Source organism: Microtus oregoni, unplaced genomic scaffold, assembly GCF_018167655.1.
Source record: "Microtus oregoni isolate MIOR12 unplaced genomic scaffold, Mior012 000002F_ref0000024, whole genome shotgun sequence".
NCBI classification, from domain to species: Eukaryota; Metazoa; Chordata; class Mammalia; order Rodentia; family Cricetidae; genus Microtus; species Microtus oregoni.
Window position 1 is genome coordinate 9886752 of NW_024543061.1, and position 17655 is coordinate 9904406.

At 37.2% G+C, this 17655-nt stretch overlaps 1 gene segment (V, D, J or C); it reads left to right on the plus strand.

Annotated features, from left to right (window-relative positions):
- Nucleotides 1-929: 929 nt before the first annotated feature.
- LOC121433141 lies at nucleotides 930-10833 on the plus strand. The segment is given in 3 exon segments: nucleotides 930-990; nucleotides 1116-1417; nucleotides 10792-10833. Coding segments are annotated over 3 exon segments (393 nt in total).
- The last annotated feature ends 6822 nt before the right edge of the window (nucleotides 10834-17655 follow it).

Below are 17655 nucleotides of genomic sequence, written 5' to 3' on the forward strand. Positions count from 1 at the left end.
TGGACAGATTGTGAGAGCCATAGGATCAGGGAATTTGTTGTGAGATTGTGTCTCCTCTTAACATCAGAAAGCTGTACCTGTAAAGGCTCTCCAGTATTACCAAGCAAATGGGGTCTGATAATGGAGAAAACAGCCAACATGTGAAACAGGACAGTGGAAAGACTACAAAAGCTCATTTCTACATAAATTGCTACAAGTAAAGCTATGAGTGTTAGAGGCACTCAGAGAAGACCAACTGATTGTCCAGTCACATGGGTAATCTTAAGGCACAAACACAAGCTCAGATTATGTTTATGAATACACACACACAAATATATATATACACAAATATATATATATACACAAATAATATACACACACAAATATATATATATATATATACACACACACAAAGGCATATATTCATCCGATACAATGAAAAAAGGTCAAGAATTTGAAAGAGGGATATTTCAGAAGGTTTAGAGGAAGAAACATGTTAAAATATTGTAAATCAAAATACATTCTAACAAATAAACAGGGGGATAAAAGAAGCTGCATGGCCTCAGTAACATCTGTGCCTACCTATGAAAGGACCAGAAACCATTTACAGGCTTTCTAGAACTGTCTCATATCTGACAGACCATGGCATAAAGGAAAGCATAATAAGACTTTTCTACATTGAACATGACAGAAATCAAATTAAGGTGTAACTCATAGTGAGATGATGTTCTTTGTTGCTCAAAGAGGAGGACATTCCTAAAAATAAAACTGTTCCGCCTCTCTGATTTGAGACACAGTTGGACCACAGGCCTGTACTGAGTCATTTGACCAATCCTGTGTCTGTGTCCAGCCCTTGCTGATTTGCATATGGTCAGGGCACAATCCTACCCTGAGGAATTCTTCATAATCAGGTCACACCTTGTGCTGGAGTCAGCCTCACACACACAGGACACAGCACAGGCATGAGGGCCCCCAAACAGCTCCTGGGCTTGCTGCTGCTCTGGCTTACAGGTAAAGAAGACATCATAAGAAAATGAATATTGTTCAGCAGAATATAGTCATTGTTGTCTGGTGTCCAGAAAAGTACTCTTATAACAGAATTAATTGTGAATTTGTTTTCAATTTTCCCATCTCAGGCACCAAATGTGACATTCAGATGACCCAATCTCCTACCTCCCTCTTTGCATCTCTGGGAGACAGTGTCACCATCACATGCCAGGCAAGTCAGAACATTGATGGCTGGTTAGCATGGTACCAGCAGAAAAAAGGGACCTCTCCTAAGCTCCTGATCTATAATGCAAAAAGCTTGGCAGAAGGGGTTCCATCAAGATTCAGTGGCACTGGATCTGGCACACAGTTTACTCTCAAGATCAGCAGCCTGCAGCCTGAAGATGTGGCAACCTATTATTGTCTACAGCGTAGTAATGTACCTCCCACAGTGATTCAAGTCATAGCATAAACCACCTGGGGAAGCAGAAGTGAGAGCCTAGGCTGCCCTAATTGCTCCTTGTGGTGTCTGCAGATGCTGAGAGTGTTTCTCTTATCTTTTTGCCAGAATCCTAGGGTCTATGTTATGGTTTTCTATAGAGACCAGATCAACATTTCTGTCCTAAATATCTTGCCCAGCCCTAGCTAGCATTAAAATTGTGGGGGTTGTTTTTGACTCATGTGGAATACTAACTTTTCCTGGATTGTAGATTTCATGCAGGGGCTTTTGTTCTGTTGCATTGTATCTGTACTGATGTTCACTTTAATTCTGAATAAAATCCTTGAAACCTTGTTACAACATAGATCACACGGAGGCATTCCTCTATTAGAGGAAAAGAAACTATATTACCATTTTTAATAACCTGTCTGTTCTTGAAGTTCTCAAAGACTCCTACATAGTTAATAAAATTGTTCTTTTTCAGTCCACTCTGTGATCCCATAAAATTTCTCTTTATGCTAGGCTGAAACTTGGCTGAGGGGACCTCAAAGGATGCACATATATGATATAATTATGCCCTCAAGCATCAACATCCCTATAAATCCATGACAATAACAACAGTTGGATATTATTGTCAATACTCAGAAATAATACTGGGGTGATTAGCAAGTCTAAAGACCACATTTTAGTGGACAGCACCTTCAGGGCAGTAGATTTGAGTAAGTATTTTTAACTGTAATCAAAATCTGATGTTTAAGAAGAAATGTTCAAGAAACTATTAGCTTGCTAGTATATTCATAACTATTACTCAGACTCCAACTACATGAATATATTTAGTGGCATTTGTTTTCCTGTATATATCACACCCAGATACTTCAGATGCAAAATCTTTACTTCTCAGAGAATCATGAGAGACATTATAATATATGTTCATTTTAGGCTGAGATTTAGGTGCGCAAACAGGTAAATTTCATTCCCTTAGGGCCTTCCCACCAAAATTTCCCTGTCATCTCAAAATCCTGGGTACATAGGAGAGATGTGTACAGTATACAGGTATAACAGGAGGAACAGCTGGAGTGCCAGCCTTACTTTTTTGCCTGAGTTGTTTGTATTATGCCTTGAATTACTGGAGGAGGATATCATAGCTTTGTGGACAATAACAAATTACAACATCTTTTGGCACCATGCTCCCGATGGGGAGATTAATTTTTGTCCCAGAAGTTTTGCCACAAAATCCTGATGGGAATCTAAGATCAAAAAGAATTCATGATAGATTGCAATCTTTGGATCATTTCCTGGTTTCTTCTGGTGTCAGTATAAGTAACCGTTAATATTCCTATTTGCCTGACATATGATGGTGAATGTATCCTAGAGCTGTCAACAGTGATGATGGAGACTGTTTCATCAAGATGTCACATGTAGCTCCTTAGTTTGGAAAATTCAACTCAAATACAAATACAATAAATAATGTTCCCAAAGAATTTTCCTCAATACCAATCAACCATTACCACTATGATTGGATAAATACCCAAAGTCAGTGCTTTTTACATAGAACCCAGAGAATCAACAGTCCCTATAACTGAGTTAAAACCCACATAAACGTGCTGTGTTTTGATATTAACTGATATCTGCACAGGTTGTGGCCAGAATTTTCAAGAACACTTTTTAGTAGTCTGTACTATTTGTACATGAAAATCAGCAGAGATTGAGAGAAATTAGACACAGCAGTTATCAATATATATTGTACAGCCATCAGTAGCTTCATGTTACATTAAGGGAATTTCTGTGCTTTCTTTCTAAGGTACATGCATCTTCTGTCTCTTTCTAGGAAACACTGGATAATTGAACCAGAAAATCAAATCAATCAGAGAAGCTTTTAGTTCTCTTTGTGGAACTTTTATTAATTGATGACAGGGATTATAGTAACTAATTACCAATATTTCTACTTGAAAAAAAAGATGTAATATCTCACATTTCTAATGAAAGTAATTGTAGGGATCAGGATCAATGAAACATTAAATTCAGGATGTGTGTGATGAGCATCTGTAGACTGTAGTAAATGGGTGCTTGTTGGTTCATAGCTGCTCAACCCTGAAATAATCACACAGAAACTATATTAAAAAAAAATCGTTGCTTGGACAACTGCTGAAGTGTATTGCTAGATAGCTCTTATGTCTAAAATTAACCCGTCTCCATTATTTTATATTTTACCATGAGTTTTACCTTTACGGGTAAGGTTCTAGCACCTGTCACTGGGACTACTGGGCTTCTCCCTCACCCTTCCCTTCTTTCTCTCAGCATTTACTTAGCTCTGTTCTGCCCTGCTCTGCTATAGGTCCAAAGCAGTCCTTTATTAACCAATGGTATTCAAGCATACAGAGGGGAAGCCCATATCACCTCCACTTTTCTGTTTAAATATAAAAGTAGGTTTTAACATTAACACAGAAAAATTACATACAACAAAGCAGGTATCAAGCAAGAATTACAGGTACAATGTTTATATCTATTCTGCCCTGCCAGACACAAGAAAGATTTTGTATTAACCAATGGTATTCATAACTTACAGAGGAGAATCCCAAATCATGTATCAGAAATTTTGTAATATCACCAAGACTCAAAATAATCTTCTATCTTTTTGAACCAAATAATTATTGCTCATACCAAAAGATAATACATAATTCTGAAAATATGTTCCGTGAACACATAATCCATTTTCTAAAGAACCAATACAATGATTCCCTTTAGATATTTCCTTCAGAAAGCACCAAAATTCTTGGTTAGTGGCACAAGAATTCAATTTTTACTCACTGTTCCCAGGCTCAATACATTATAAATGATCATGATGTAAGGTATGGTAAATGATACCAGGCTCACTATCTTAGTTACAGTCTTTATTGCTGTGAAGAGACACCATAACTATAGCAACACTAAAACAAAGAAAAACATTTAATTGGGGTTAGATAACTGTTTCAAAGGTTTAGTCCATTATTTTCATGGCAGGAAGCATCATAGCAAGTGGGATAAGACAACAACATCTGGATCTCCAGAGAGCAGCATGAGACAGTAACACACTGGCCACACTTGAGCATCTGAGACCTCAAATCCTGTCCAAAGTGACACACTTCCTCCAGAAATGTCATGTCTATTTCATCTACGCCACCTAGTAGTACCACTTCCTATGGGCCAAGCTTTCAAACTCATGGTTCTAGGAGTGTGCTCTTTATCCAAACTACCATATTCCTCACAGTGGCCCCATACACTTATAGACATACCATAGTGCAGAAATGCATTCAGTCCAACTTCAAAATTCCCCCTAGTCTTTAACAGTCTCAAATTTGGTTCAAAGTGCAAAGTCTAAAGTCTCTTCTCAGATTTCTCCAATCTCTTAACTGTATCCCTTTGAAAAAAACAAACTGGATAAATAAATCACATACTTCCAACATAAAATAGCGCTAGATATACAGTACTGTTCTAAAAGGAATGCAAAAGAGCACAGTGTAGACACACAGTGTAGACTACAAAAGCAAGACCAAAAACAAACTAAAAAAATGCCAAACTCTGTATGATCATATCAGATATCAAAAGATTCTTCAGATCTCCAGGTCTACTGAACTTTGTTGACTGCAAAAAAATGGCTCTCTTGAGTCAATTTACCTCCATATTAGCAGTTTTACAACTGTGGCTAAGGCTAAGGGATTTGCATGTCCCCAGAGCACATCCCACTGCCCTGAGGAATTCTCCATATTCAAGTCACAGCCTGTCCTGGAGTCAGCCTTTTAGAGGACTCAGCACAGACATGAGGGCACTCAAACAGCTTCTGAGGTTGTACCGGCTCTGAATTACAGGTAATGAAGATATCATTGGAAATGTGGTCTTCTGATTGTGGTCAGTAATTACTGGTCTCTGGGAAAGTTCTCATCTTACAAAATTAATTTTGTGAAAACTTTTTTTTCAATTTTCCTGTCTCATGTGCCAGATGAGACATCTAGATGTCTCAGTCTCCAGGCTTCATGTATGTATCTCTGGGAGACAGTGTCGCCATCACATTCCAGGCAAGTCAGAACGTTGTTAAAAGTAAACATGGTATCAACATGAGGGCCTGCTTGTTTGGGTTTTGGTCCTGACTGGTTTCTGCAATTGTTATATCCCAAAGAAAAATAACACAGAGTTCTACAAAGTTATAAACTGATCAGCCCATAGCTCAGGCTTCGTATTGGCTCTTATAACTTATATAACCCATTTTTCTTATTTATGTTAGCTGCATGGCTAGGTACCTTTTTCAGAGGGGGAGGTCTCATCCTGTCTCTTTGGTGTCTAGACAGGACTGTGGAGGAAGCTTCTCTCTTCCCAGAATACTTCTGTTCTTGCTCTGCCTCTATTTCCTGTCTGCTTGTCCTGCCTATACTTCCTGCCCCGCTACTGACCAATCATAGTTTATTTAAAACATAATTGACAGAATATAGAATTGCCCTACACCAAGCAGAGACCATTAAAGTTCTTAAGCTCCTGATTTATGATGCATACAGCTTGACAGATGGGGTCCAATCAAGGTTCAATGGCAGTGGATCTCGCCCACAGGTGCCTCTCAAGATTAGCAGTCTATAGTCTGCAGTCTACAGATGGTGCAATTTATTACTGTTTACATTAGAGTAACCCTCCCGCAGTGATTTAAGTCATGGCTTAAACCCAGATAAGCAGAAGTGAGAGCAACAGCTGCCCCAGTTGCTTCTTCTTCTGGGGTCACTAGCTGCTAATGGTGTTTCTCTTTTCTCTTTGCTATTATTTAGAGTGAATGTGATGTTTTATATAGGGACCAAACAAACTCTTCTATGCTCTAAATCTCAGTCCTCTTCCTAAGCACTAGCATTAAAAACATGTTAATGGTTCTCTTTACTCACATGAATTATTTACTTTTCCTGGGTTGCAGTTATAATAGTAAATATTTACACAACAGAGTTATAAACATACATACACACACATTCAAACATACGTTTGTATGCATGCAAAACATGTATACACAGATAATAAAATTAAGTCTTAAATATTTAAAAACAGTTAGAAACCCTAGTAGTCACAAATTGAAACTGGAAAAGAAATATATTCAGAATCTGGAGTCCATTTTTTTTTCTTCCTGACCACAGTATCCTCAGATAGCTTCTTGGCTCTCATATTCTACACAATTAGGAGTCAAGGCTTCCCTCCATTAAGTGTTTCCTTTCATTTCTCTCCTTACTAGGAGGACAAGTATTTTTGATACTTTACTATTTCTGTGACAAAACACCAGAACTAAGGCAATTCATAGAAGAAAGTGTTTAAACTGTGGGCTTACCATTCTGTAAGGTTGACCCATGACAAACATTGTAGGAAATAGGCAAAAATCAGGCACGCATTGTCCTGAACTAGTAGCTAAGAGCTTATGTCTATCTGAAAACTGGAGGAACATAAAAGAAAGCTGGTGTAGGAGAATTGTCTGTATTCTTTCAATCATATAATAAATAAACACTGATTGGCCAGGCAGGAAATATAGGTGGGAAAGCAAGACAGGAAGTAGAAATGGTGTAATGAGAACAGGAGAGTTCTGGGAGGGAGGAGGTTGATTCCTCCCACTCCTGCCCAGACCATCGAAGCAGCAGGATGTGATCTGCCCCACAGAAAAAAGGTACTGAGCCACATGGCTAACATAGATCAGAAAAATGGGTTATTCAAGATGTGAGAGTTAGCCAGTGAGAAGCTAGAGCTAACAGGCCAATCAGCTTATAGTTTATGGAGACTTATGTATGATTTTCTTTGGGGCTAAACAGCTGGGGGTACCTGATGGGACAAAAACCCCAACAAACAAGCCAGGACCCCTTTCATGTTATAGAAAGATAACTGGAAATGGAACAGCATTGACATCAGCCTGCATAAACCCTGCTCTCCTACCAAGAAATCATGTCATTCCAGCATATGTCTTGATTGTAGCCTCTAATTTGACCACATTCACCCAGAGAAACATAGCTAATCAGAGGTAGTAACCCAATGCAGCCAATACCAGACTTAATGTCATTAAAAGAATCCTTAAAAATAACAATTTATGGCTGACTGAGAAGCCAAGGACAATGGCACTGGGTTTTGACCCTATTGCATGTACTGGCTTTGAGGGAGCCTAGTCTGTTTAGATGTGCACATTCCTGGTCCTGGATGGAGGGGGGAGGACCTTGGACTTCCCACAGGGCAGGGAACCCTGACTGCTCTTTGGACTGGAGAAGGAGGAGGAGGGGAGGGGGGAAGGGTAGGGAAATGGGAGGTGGGGAGGAGGCGGAAATTTTTAATAATAATAATAATAAAATAACAATTTATGAAAATCCTTCTGATCTAGCATACATATGATTCCAATCAGATACATTATTGGGAAAGTCTATTTGCATTGAATAAAGCATGTAAATCAAAATTGAATTATGTATTGAGGAAATTTTATGCAGGAGATTTTGGTCTATTGTAGTGTACCTGTCACTTCAGTGACAATAAATAACAATAAAATAATTATTGCATTTTTGCAACATAGATCATAATAAAATATCTCTCTTTTCAGATAAAAACTGAAGTTATATCCTCATTTTTGTATAATAAATCTATTCATTAACTTCCCAAAAGACTCCTGAATAGTTAATAAAAGTACTCATTTTCAATGTGTTCTATGACCTTATGAAGTTTCTCTTTTTACTGATTTGAAACTTGCTGAGAATAGTTCAAAGTTTTACACATACATGATATAAATATAACCCTAAGAATCAAAATTCTTATAATACCATGAATGTAACCAAAATTTATTTTTTATTGCCAATTCTGAGGAACAACACTAGGTGAGCTGAATATTTCTAAAGACAAATTCTGGATATGGGTGGTGAGGGTCCAAACATGTTTTCAGGGAAACTTTACCCATTGAATCTTCCAGACTCTTCTCTCACATTTCTGTGGCCACATCATCTTATTTTTCCCCATGCACAAATGTACTTCTTTTGTGTATGCATTAAATCTTATAATCAGCATTTCTGTGATTGCATCCAGGACCCAACTTGTTAATCAAACTCCCTCTCACAAGATCTACAACTATGATGATCCACTGAGGTAGCAGTGCAGCAAAGTTAAACACTATGTATACCATATTCTCACTATTCCAAACCAACTTCGTCTGTTTACTCTTTCTATCCCGTCCTTTCTTCTGCTATCTTTTGTCTACCTTTTCCATAATTACATTAAAATTTTTGTCACTACTGAGAGAATGCACAGCAAGTGTGTGAAGCTCAGAGTGTTCCTCTAGAGGATAGTTTATATAGGTTTACATGAAGACCTACGTTGTCTCCATCATTATGCAGGAAAAGGTCATAGACAGAGATGATTGTGAATAATTTGGTTAGCAGCACTGTCTGATAAATGTCTTCACAATCTTTTAAACATCTTAATATACCTTATAAATCTTGTTTGAGGACTTTACACATCCATATACTATGTTTTAATCAAAATGCACAATGTACATTTATAAAAATTTAATAATGGACACCCATTATTTTGGGCAATTTAAAACTACCTCTTGATACTTTCAAAGTCCTATATTACTTAGCTTCAGGGTAGAAAGGGTCAGCACATACCTCAAGAAGAAACAATATCTATTGTCAATTTTAATCCTTTTATCTCACTTAGGAGAGATTAGTGGGGAATTAATGAAGTAAATCAATTGACTACAGCACGTAAGTGACTGTTTTGAAAAGGTCGTATAGTTAAGAGTCAATGTCTTTTTAACTTACTTTAAAATTTTTATTTTTATTACAACCACAATTCTACTTTCTACACTCTTTCCACCCTGCCTCCACCCCAGCCTGCCCCATCTACTTTTTCCACCATGTAAGGGATAATATGGAGAGTCAATTAAGTTTGGCACATTAAATTGGGGCAGAACAAAAACCCTCCTCCTTACATTAAGGCTGAGCTTGGCATCCCACCATAGGAAATGGACTCCAATAAGAGAGCTCATATAACAGGAACCTGGTCCTAGTGCCAGGTGCCCCTCAGATAGCACAAGCTTCACCCCTGTCTCCCACATACGGAGAGCCTAATTCAGTCCCAAGAAAATTCACAGCTGTTTGTCTAGAGTTCCTCAGTTTTGATGAGTTTGGTTCAGCTGTCTCTGTAGATTTCTCCAACATGATTTTGACTTCCTTTTCTCCTACATTCTTTCCTGCCTTTTTTTCATTGGATTCCTGAAGCTCAACCTGATACTTCATTGTGGATCTCTGCATTTGGTTCTGTCAGTTTCTGGATGACGGTTCTATGATGATAGTTGGGTTATTCACCAATCTCCTTACAGGGAAAGGCCAGTTCAAGCTCCCACTCCACTATTTCTAGAAACCTGGTGCTAGGGAAATTCCAAAGAATCCACAACCATGTTCCCAGATGAGATTCCTAGCAAAGGGGACAATATTTTAAAAGATATTGGAAGTGTTCTCATGAGAACAGCTCTCCTGGTCATATTGTAGTTCAATGATGGCAGAAATCCTAAATGATGATGATGGCAATTACTTAGAATAAAGTGTAAAGCCAAATATTCCAATATAACATAGATATGTTCTTAAAATGAAGAACATCAATAATGCATGTAAATTATTATGAAAATATATAAACTTTATAATTATAAACCACTATTTCATTTTTCTAGCAATCTGCCTCAGAATCAGATGAGTGGTCTTTTGGGAAATTTCAGCAAAAAGACTTTAATCTATTAATGGAATTTATTATTATATCCATAATTAATTTTTTAAATTAAGCTTCTAAATAGCATGACAAAAATATTTCATTCAAATTTCCTTCTTATGTTGGCTATATAACTTAACTGAGCTGATGAGGACAACCAACAAGGTCTCTTCTTCTTCCTGTGGTAGCCATTAGCCAACAACCTGGACCTCTTTCAAACCATGTACTAAATTTCCACATTTGCACAGGATCTAGCTGCTTGTTTTCAGGATCATCATTAAGGAGGCAGCAGCCAGGAGACCAGGAAGCTACTGGGAAATCAGTTACATGGGACATTTCCAAGGAGATGCTTGTTTATGTAAAAGGGCAACATTAGTAGAATAGCTTACTTCAGAGACAATCAATTTGAAAGAAGAAGGAAGCTAAAGAGCAAATGAAGAGGTAATTCTCAGGCAGAAAAACACCACAACTTTCTGGAAAGTGAGGTCAAAGACGAGTGAAGACAGAGAGAGGGCAATATATATAAGGTATATGCAAAGAGTTTAAAGAGGCTAGACTCCATAATAAAACACATCTTGTCTATAAATCTATCAGACAAATAATTCTAGATAAGTTTCTCAAATTCAGGTGACTAAAGATGAGCAAGGATATTTATTAAGAGAACCAGGGGAAGTAAAATAAAGATAGAGACAATATTTTGATGACCTATTCAATGATGCTAATGCTATCAAAGTACAGTACAATGAGAAATACTTTGACAGCCACTCGAACAACAGAGACAATGAGAAAATATTAAATACTTACAAAAGCAAGAGAGATGATGCTATCAACATTGCAAAATGCAGGAAGTTCCCATGATTGGATGACATGGCAGAGGAGCTGGAGGCAGCTATAATAGTCTCAGGGCCCGGGGTGCTTGTCAGACTCTTCAGAGAGATGTGGAAACATAAAGTGATTCCCACAGAATGAAAGCAAACAGCCATAATTCCCATATACAAGAATAAAGACAAGCTGGACTCTCTAAGTTACAGGGGCATTACATTGTTGTGCGATAGCAGCAAGATCTTCTCCACTATATCATCCTACAAATGATAAAGGGCAGAACAAAAAATAATCCTAGCAGAAGTTCAATATAGATTCAGGGCTAAGAAAGGACAATTGACCAGATCTTTACTTTGAGGCAACCAGCAAAAAAATATGAAGAATTTGGAAAAGGCTTATATGTCTATACATTGACTTCAGGAAGGCATTCGATGGCATTTGGAGGAAAAGCATTTGGGAAACAATGAAGTTCTACAGGTATCCAGAGAAAATCATAAGAATACTAGAAATTAGCTATAAAGAAAACCATAGCATCAGTCAAAATCTGCGAAGAATTAAGTGATCAGTTTAAGAAAATCATTGCAGTATTGCAGGAATGCTTCCTCTCACCACTACTCTTTACTTTCATACCAATGTTTTTACTTACTTCCAACACTGTATTCACCATGACCTGAAGCTTATTTAGATTTCAAGCAAGTAGTGCTGTATTGTCAGCAAGATGCAAGCTACTGGTTCACACACCACCTATCTTCATACCTATATCCTCATCTTCCGGGGCTGTTGCTATTATTAATTCCAGAAATATGTTAAAGAAGACTGAGAAACAACATATAGAAAAAGAGCACAAGGCTTTTAACATTGTAGTAAAGAATCATACAAAAAATAAAACAAAAACAAATACAAATCGAATTAAATCAAAAGAAAACTACTGGGTACCTTAGTATGACAGTTGTTCAAAGGTAGTCATTTTCCCAGAGTAAATAATTTCTTTCCTTCACAAACTGCTCACTAGTCTGACTTACATGAACGAAAAGGCTTAAAATGGACAGAGCAGAGGTTTCTTCTTCAGTCAAGGGGCAACTATTTCCACCCGGAAGCAAATGGATACATAACCCTGAGAAAATCAATAGATGCTTTCAAACTGTGCAAAAATAAAGGAGGGTCCACTATTAAAGTTTCATAAATCTACATTGGATACTTTGGTTAATATACATATATGCATATCTAAAATTCTAAAAAAATAAAAAAGGTTTTACTTTACATTTTAATTATTTGTTATTTTAGTATTATTATTTTTATTTTTATACTGACCACAGTTTCTCTTTTCTTCTCTCTTCCCAGTCTCTTCCTCCACCTCCCCTCTGCCTTGCCCATCCATGCTGCCTTCATTTTTATTCAGGAAAATGCCAGCCTCTAATGAATAGCAACCAAACATGGGATATCAAGTTGCAGTAAGACTGGGCACCTACCCTAGTCCTAATATTGGACAAGACAACCAGTATGAGGAATAGTATCCCAAAATCTAGCAAAAGAGTCAGAGACAGGCCCTTCTCCCACTGTTGGGAGTCTTACAAGAAGACCAAGCTACACAATTGTAACATATATACAGAGGGTCTAAGTCAGTCTTAGGAAGATTCCCTGACTGTTGATTCAGTCTCTTTGAACCCCAATGACTTCTGGTTAGTTGATTCTGTTGCTTTTCTTGTGGTGTCCTTGACCCCCTCTGGCTAATACAATCCATCCTCCCCTTATTATTCAGGATTCTCTGAGCTCTCCATCATGCTTGCCTGTCAATCTCTTCATCTGTTTCCCTCAATTGCTTGAAAAAACCTCTCTGATTACATTTGGACTAGGCATCAATCAGTGGGTATAGCAGAATAACAAAAGCCACTATATATTTTATTTATTTTTCCTTTTATTGAAAATAAATTATTTTTTCATACATTATATCCTGGTTATAGCTTTTCCCCTCTCTACTCATATCAGATCATTCCCACCTCCTTTCATTTTTAAATCCACTTCATTCCAGTCTTTAGTTTGACAATTTTGTCTTCTCAGAGGCAATAGTTGAGTACAAGAAAGTAAAGTATAATAATATAAAGCAAAAGCCATCATATATCAAAGTTGAAGAGATCTTTGAGCATGCCCAAGAAGCAGACACCCACTCCTTCTTACATTCAGGAGTCCCATAAAAACATTAAGCTAAAGTCTCTAACATATGTGCAGAAGACAGGGTGACTACCCATTTCAGATCTGTGCATTGATCATTTTAATAACTAAAATGGGAGTCTGAGTAACACCTATGAATTTACTTCCAAGATCTTAAATACAGTAGCATTTTTACTTAAAATATTGAATTCTCTGATGCTATTCTAAAGTAAGAGCTCTATGCCATGAAGGTATAGACCACTTAACAATGTCATCTTTAGACCTCAGAATCCAAGAGTTGTTTCTGAACCTTGACAACAAAAAGCCAACTGTGGTTACTGTTATGAAATTTTCAGAATGTTAATTCTTGGGGGCATATTTATAATATGTATATGCAAGCTTTGCAGCACAAGTTTTAGATCAATAAAAAGAAAAACATCATAGAGTCAGAGAGTAAGTAGGTCGAAAATGAACAAGTATATTAACAATGCAGGATTCTTTTTGGAAGTTAAGGACTAAGCTGAACATAGAAAAAAATGAGATTATAACTCTCTTTCGTCTTAACTGAAAAAATATATCATAATCTATGTTGTAACAAGTCATCAAGAATTTTAATCAAAATTTAAATGATGTACAGGATACAAACACTGCCATAAAACAGCTTGACATTTAAAAGTAATTCTAAGAGCCTTTATTTTGGCCCATAAAGGGGTCTAACGTATATGACTTTCTCTTTTGATTAATAGGCTTTGTTAAAAGAACCTGACTTTTCTCCTCGATGCTTCTGATTGTGAGCATCTGCATGATAGACTATGTATGCAAAAATAAAATGAGGTTTCCTATAACATTATTTTAAGGTCACAGTTTGCTGCCAAAGTCAGTTTTATGAAGAACTGGTCTAATAATTAGAACCATAACATCTGTTTGAGTGTATTTGGCTATTCTAGAAGCTGCTATGAAATGATGGTTTGGAACGACATTATTATTTGTTTAGAGAGTGATATGCATGCAATTTTGTGAGGTTTTTTTTTTCATTCACAGCTCTCTGTCTCTTTGTCTCCTACTTGCAAATACGCATGTAAACTATTAGCTTACTCTCTTGGGATATAGATATATTAAAGAAATCTACAGCAAAATTCTGAAGCCCCCTGCCTCTCTGCAACTATGCTTTCCATTGTGTTGATCATGGACTAACCCACTGAAAGGAATAATTTAGATATTTCTTTCATAAATTGCCAAGTCATGATGTTTTTCACTGCAATAAAAAAGCAAGATCAAGTGTCCTCCTAGTAAAGAGAAAAATGAACAGCTGATGGAGGAAAACCTCCCCTCCATGAATGTGATATGAGAAAACATCATATATGGGGAACCTGTGGTCAAGAAGCTTCACTTTTATTAAGAAATTGACTCTAGATTCGGAGAAAAATATGTTCCCAGTTTTAGTTTTTCTGAGTACTCCTACATTAGGGGTCTCAAATACTGAAGACTTATTTTTATTTTATGCATATATGTCTTTTCTTGGAATATATTTTTTTATTGGTTCATCATCTTTTTTTCTTTTTTTTAAATTTATTTTTAAAAATTTCCAGCTCCTCCCATTTCCTTCCCCCTCCCCCATACCCCTCCCTCTCCACTTCAAAGAGCAGTCAGGGTTCCCTGCCCTGTGGGAAGTCCAAGGTCCTTGCCCCTCCATCCAGGTCTAGGAAGGTGAGCATCCAAACAGACTAGGCTCCCACAAAGCCAGAACATGAAGTAGGATCAAAACCCAGTGCCTTTGTCCTTGGCTTCTCAGCCCTCCTTGTTCGACACGTTCAGAGAGTCCGGTTTGATCACATGCTCCGTCAGTCCCAGTCCAGCTGGCTTTGGTGAGTGCCCATTAGATCAGCCCCGCCCTCTCAGTGGGTGGGTGCACCTCTTGCCATCCTGACATCCTTGCTCATGTTCTCCCTCCTTCTTCTCCTCATTTGGACCTTGGGAGCTCAGTCCAGTGCTCCAATGTGGGTTTCTGTCTCTAGCATCATCCATCGCCAGATGAAGGTTCTATGGTGATATGCAAGATATTCATCAGGATGGCTATAGGATAGGGCCATTTTAGGCTGCCTCTCCTCACCTGCCCAAGGACCTAGCTGGGGACATCTCCATGGACACCTGAGGACATCTTGAATTTTGTATGCAAATGGATGGAAATAGAAAACACTATCCTGAGGGAGGTAACCCAGACCCAAAAAGATGAATATGATATATACTCACTAATAGTGGATTCTAGCTATAAATAAAGGACATTGAGCCTATAATCCGCGATCCTAGAGAAGCTAAATAAGAAGGTGAACCCAAAGAAAAACATATAGTTATCCTCCTGGATATTGGAAGGAAACAGGATTTCCAGGCAAAAATTGGAAACTTGGGGATGGGGGTGGTGTGGGAGTTGGGGAGAAAAAAGTGAGAAGGGGAGGATAGGGAGAGCTTAGGGGAATGGGACGGTTGGAATGGAGGATGGGTGGATATTGCAGCAGGGAAGTATATATCTTAATTAAGGGGACCAATTTAGGGTTGGCTATATGACTGCAAAGTTTTTAGAGGCAAAGAAGAAGTTCTTAGAGACAGCAAATATATCCATACTTGAATATATCATTAATACACCACAGAAATGTTTATGATATTTGGGGTTTGCTTGATATTTGCACCTCAGCAATCAATCACTTACTGGGTTCATGTCTTCCACTATGTACAAGCAGAAGCTGAACACATTGACATTTTTCAGAAAAACAACATGACTTAAATAAATAATAGAAATGAAATTTTATGTCTGTGATTTATGTGACCATGGTAGACTGCAAAACTCTGGAAATGAGTCCCAACTACATGAAAACAATACAATTGTTAGGAGATTCTTGTAGCTTGAGCAAGTACTCTAGAATTTGTAGACTGTACAAAAATTTCATCAAATGTTTGACATAGAAATAGGGACCTGTGCAGCCTCAAAATCCAGCTCTTTTATGCAAGTTTTCTTAGTGATCCAAGAGAGAACTGTCCATATGCACATGAAATTTATTTAAAAATCATAAATTTAATATTGATAGCATTATCTATTCAAATTATTTTGAGTGGTACATAGTTTCATTATTATTTTAAATCTACACTCTTGTTGCAAACCTAAATTTCATTTTATTATAATCAGGAAAAATACTTGCATGATTTAAAGTTTTGTGTTGTACTTTGTTTATAAAGCACAATTTCTATGTTTCTGGTTATGGTATTAAATTCATTGTAAAAGAGGTCTGTCTGGGTCAACTTCTCATATTCCTTGAAATACAAGCATGCTCTATCATACATGATCTTTTGGGGCTTTAATAAATTTAATATATATTATTTTGTGAACTAATATATTAAGAAAACTGTTTCATGTATCTTTATATTGAATGTCTTTTCTCTTCTTGATAAATATTCAGATATCTTTTTGAACCAATTTAATTGTTGTATTGTTTAAGCCCTCTATTCCCTTAATATCTTTATAAATTGAATTTTTAAGATTAAGTTTTAGTATTTTTAATTTATATGGCTGCATATACCTGTATATTATGTGTCCACATGAGCACATATGTGTTAGAAAGAGAGGGCCTGGAGCAACAAGAAGTTTTCAGCCACTGGATATGGGTACTGCGACTGAACTACTCAGGTCCACCACAAGATCAGAGCACTTTAACCTCTGAACTATACATCTCAAGATCCTTGATTACAATTCTAATTTTACAATTATGTGTATTTTCATGTGTCTGTTTGGGTTTATCTGTGGGCAGAGTGTCTAACAAGAGCAAAGAAGGCAACAGATCTCCTGGAGTACAATTAGAGGCAGTTGTGAACAAGCAGACATAAATGCTAGGAATCAAACTCTCGTCCTCTGAGAGAGCAGTGATCATAGTTTCCTGCAGAGACATCACTCTTCCCCACTTAAAAATGTTGAATGATCTGTTTTATACTTTATTGAAAATGTCCACTGAATTTTCATTCAATTCTTAAGGAACTCTTTTTTTCTGTAAATATTTCAATTTCAGTTCACTATATGGTGCCGGGCGATGGTGGCGCACGCCTTTAATCCCAGCACTCGGGAGGCAGAGGCAGGCGGATCTCTGTGAGTTCGAGACCAGCCTGGTCTACAGAGCTAGTTCCAGGACAGGCTCCAAAGCCACAGAGAAACCCTGCCTCGAAAAACCAAAAAAAAAAAAAAAAAAAAAAAACAGTTCACTATATGTTAGAACTCTATCAGGATCCTGTTATTTATGAATGCTACATTTTTTTATAATATCATTTGAAAACCTTTCATTTGTGTACTGGCAAGAAGGATCAATTGCCAACTTGTTTCTGAATACCTGAATTCCATTCACAGGACCTACATGGTGGAAGAAAAGAATTAACTCTCTCAAATTGACTTATAACCTGTGGCTATGGAATGTGTCACCTCAATGAATAGTTAAATGTAATGAAAAATTAAAAATCAAAGTCATTAAATAAATAAATTGACCATTTACATATACACACATGCTACAAAATAACAT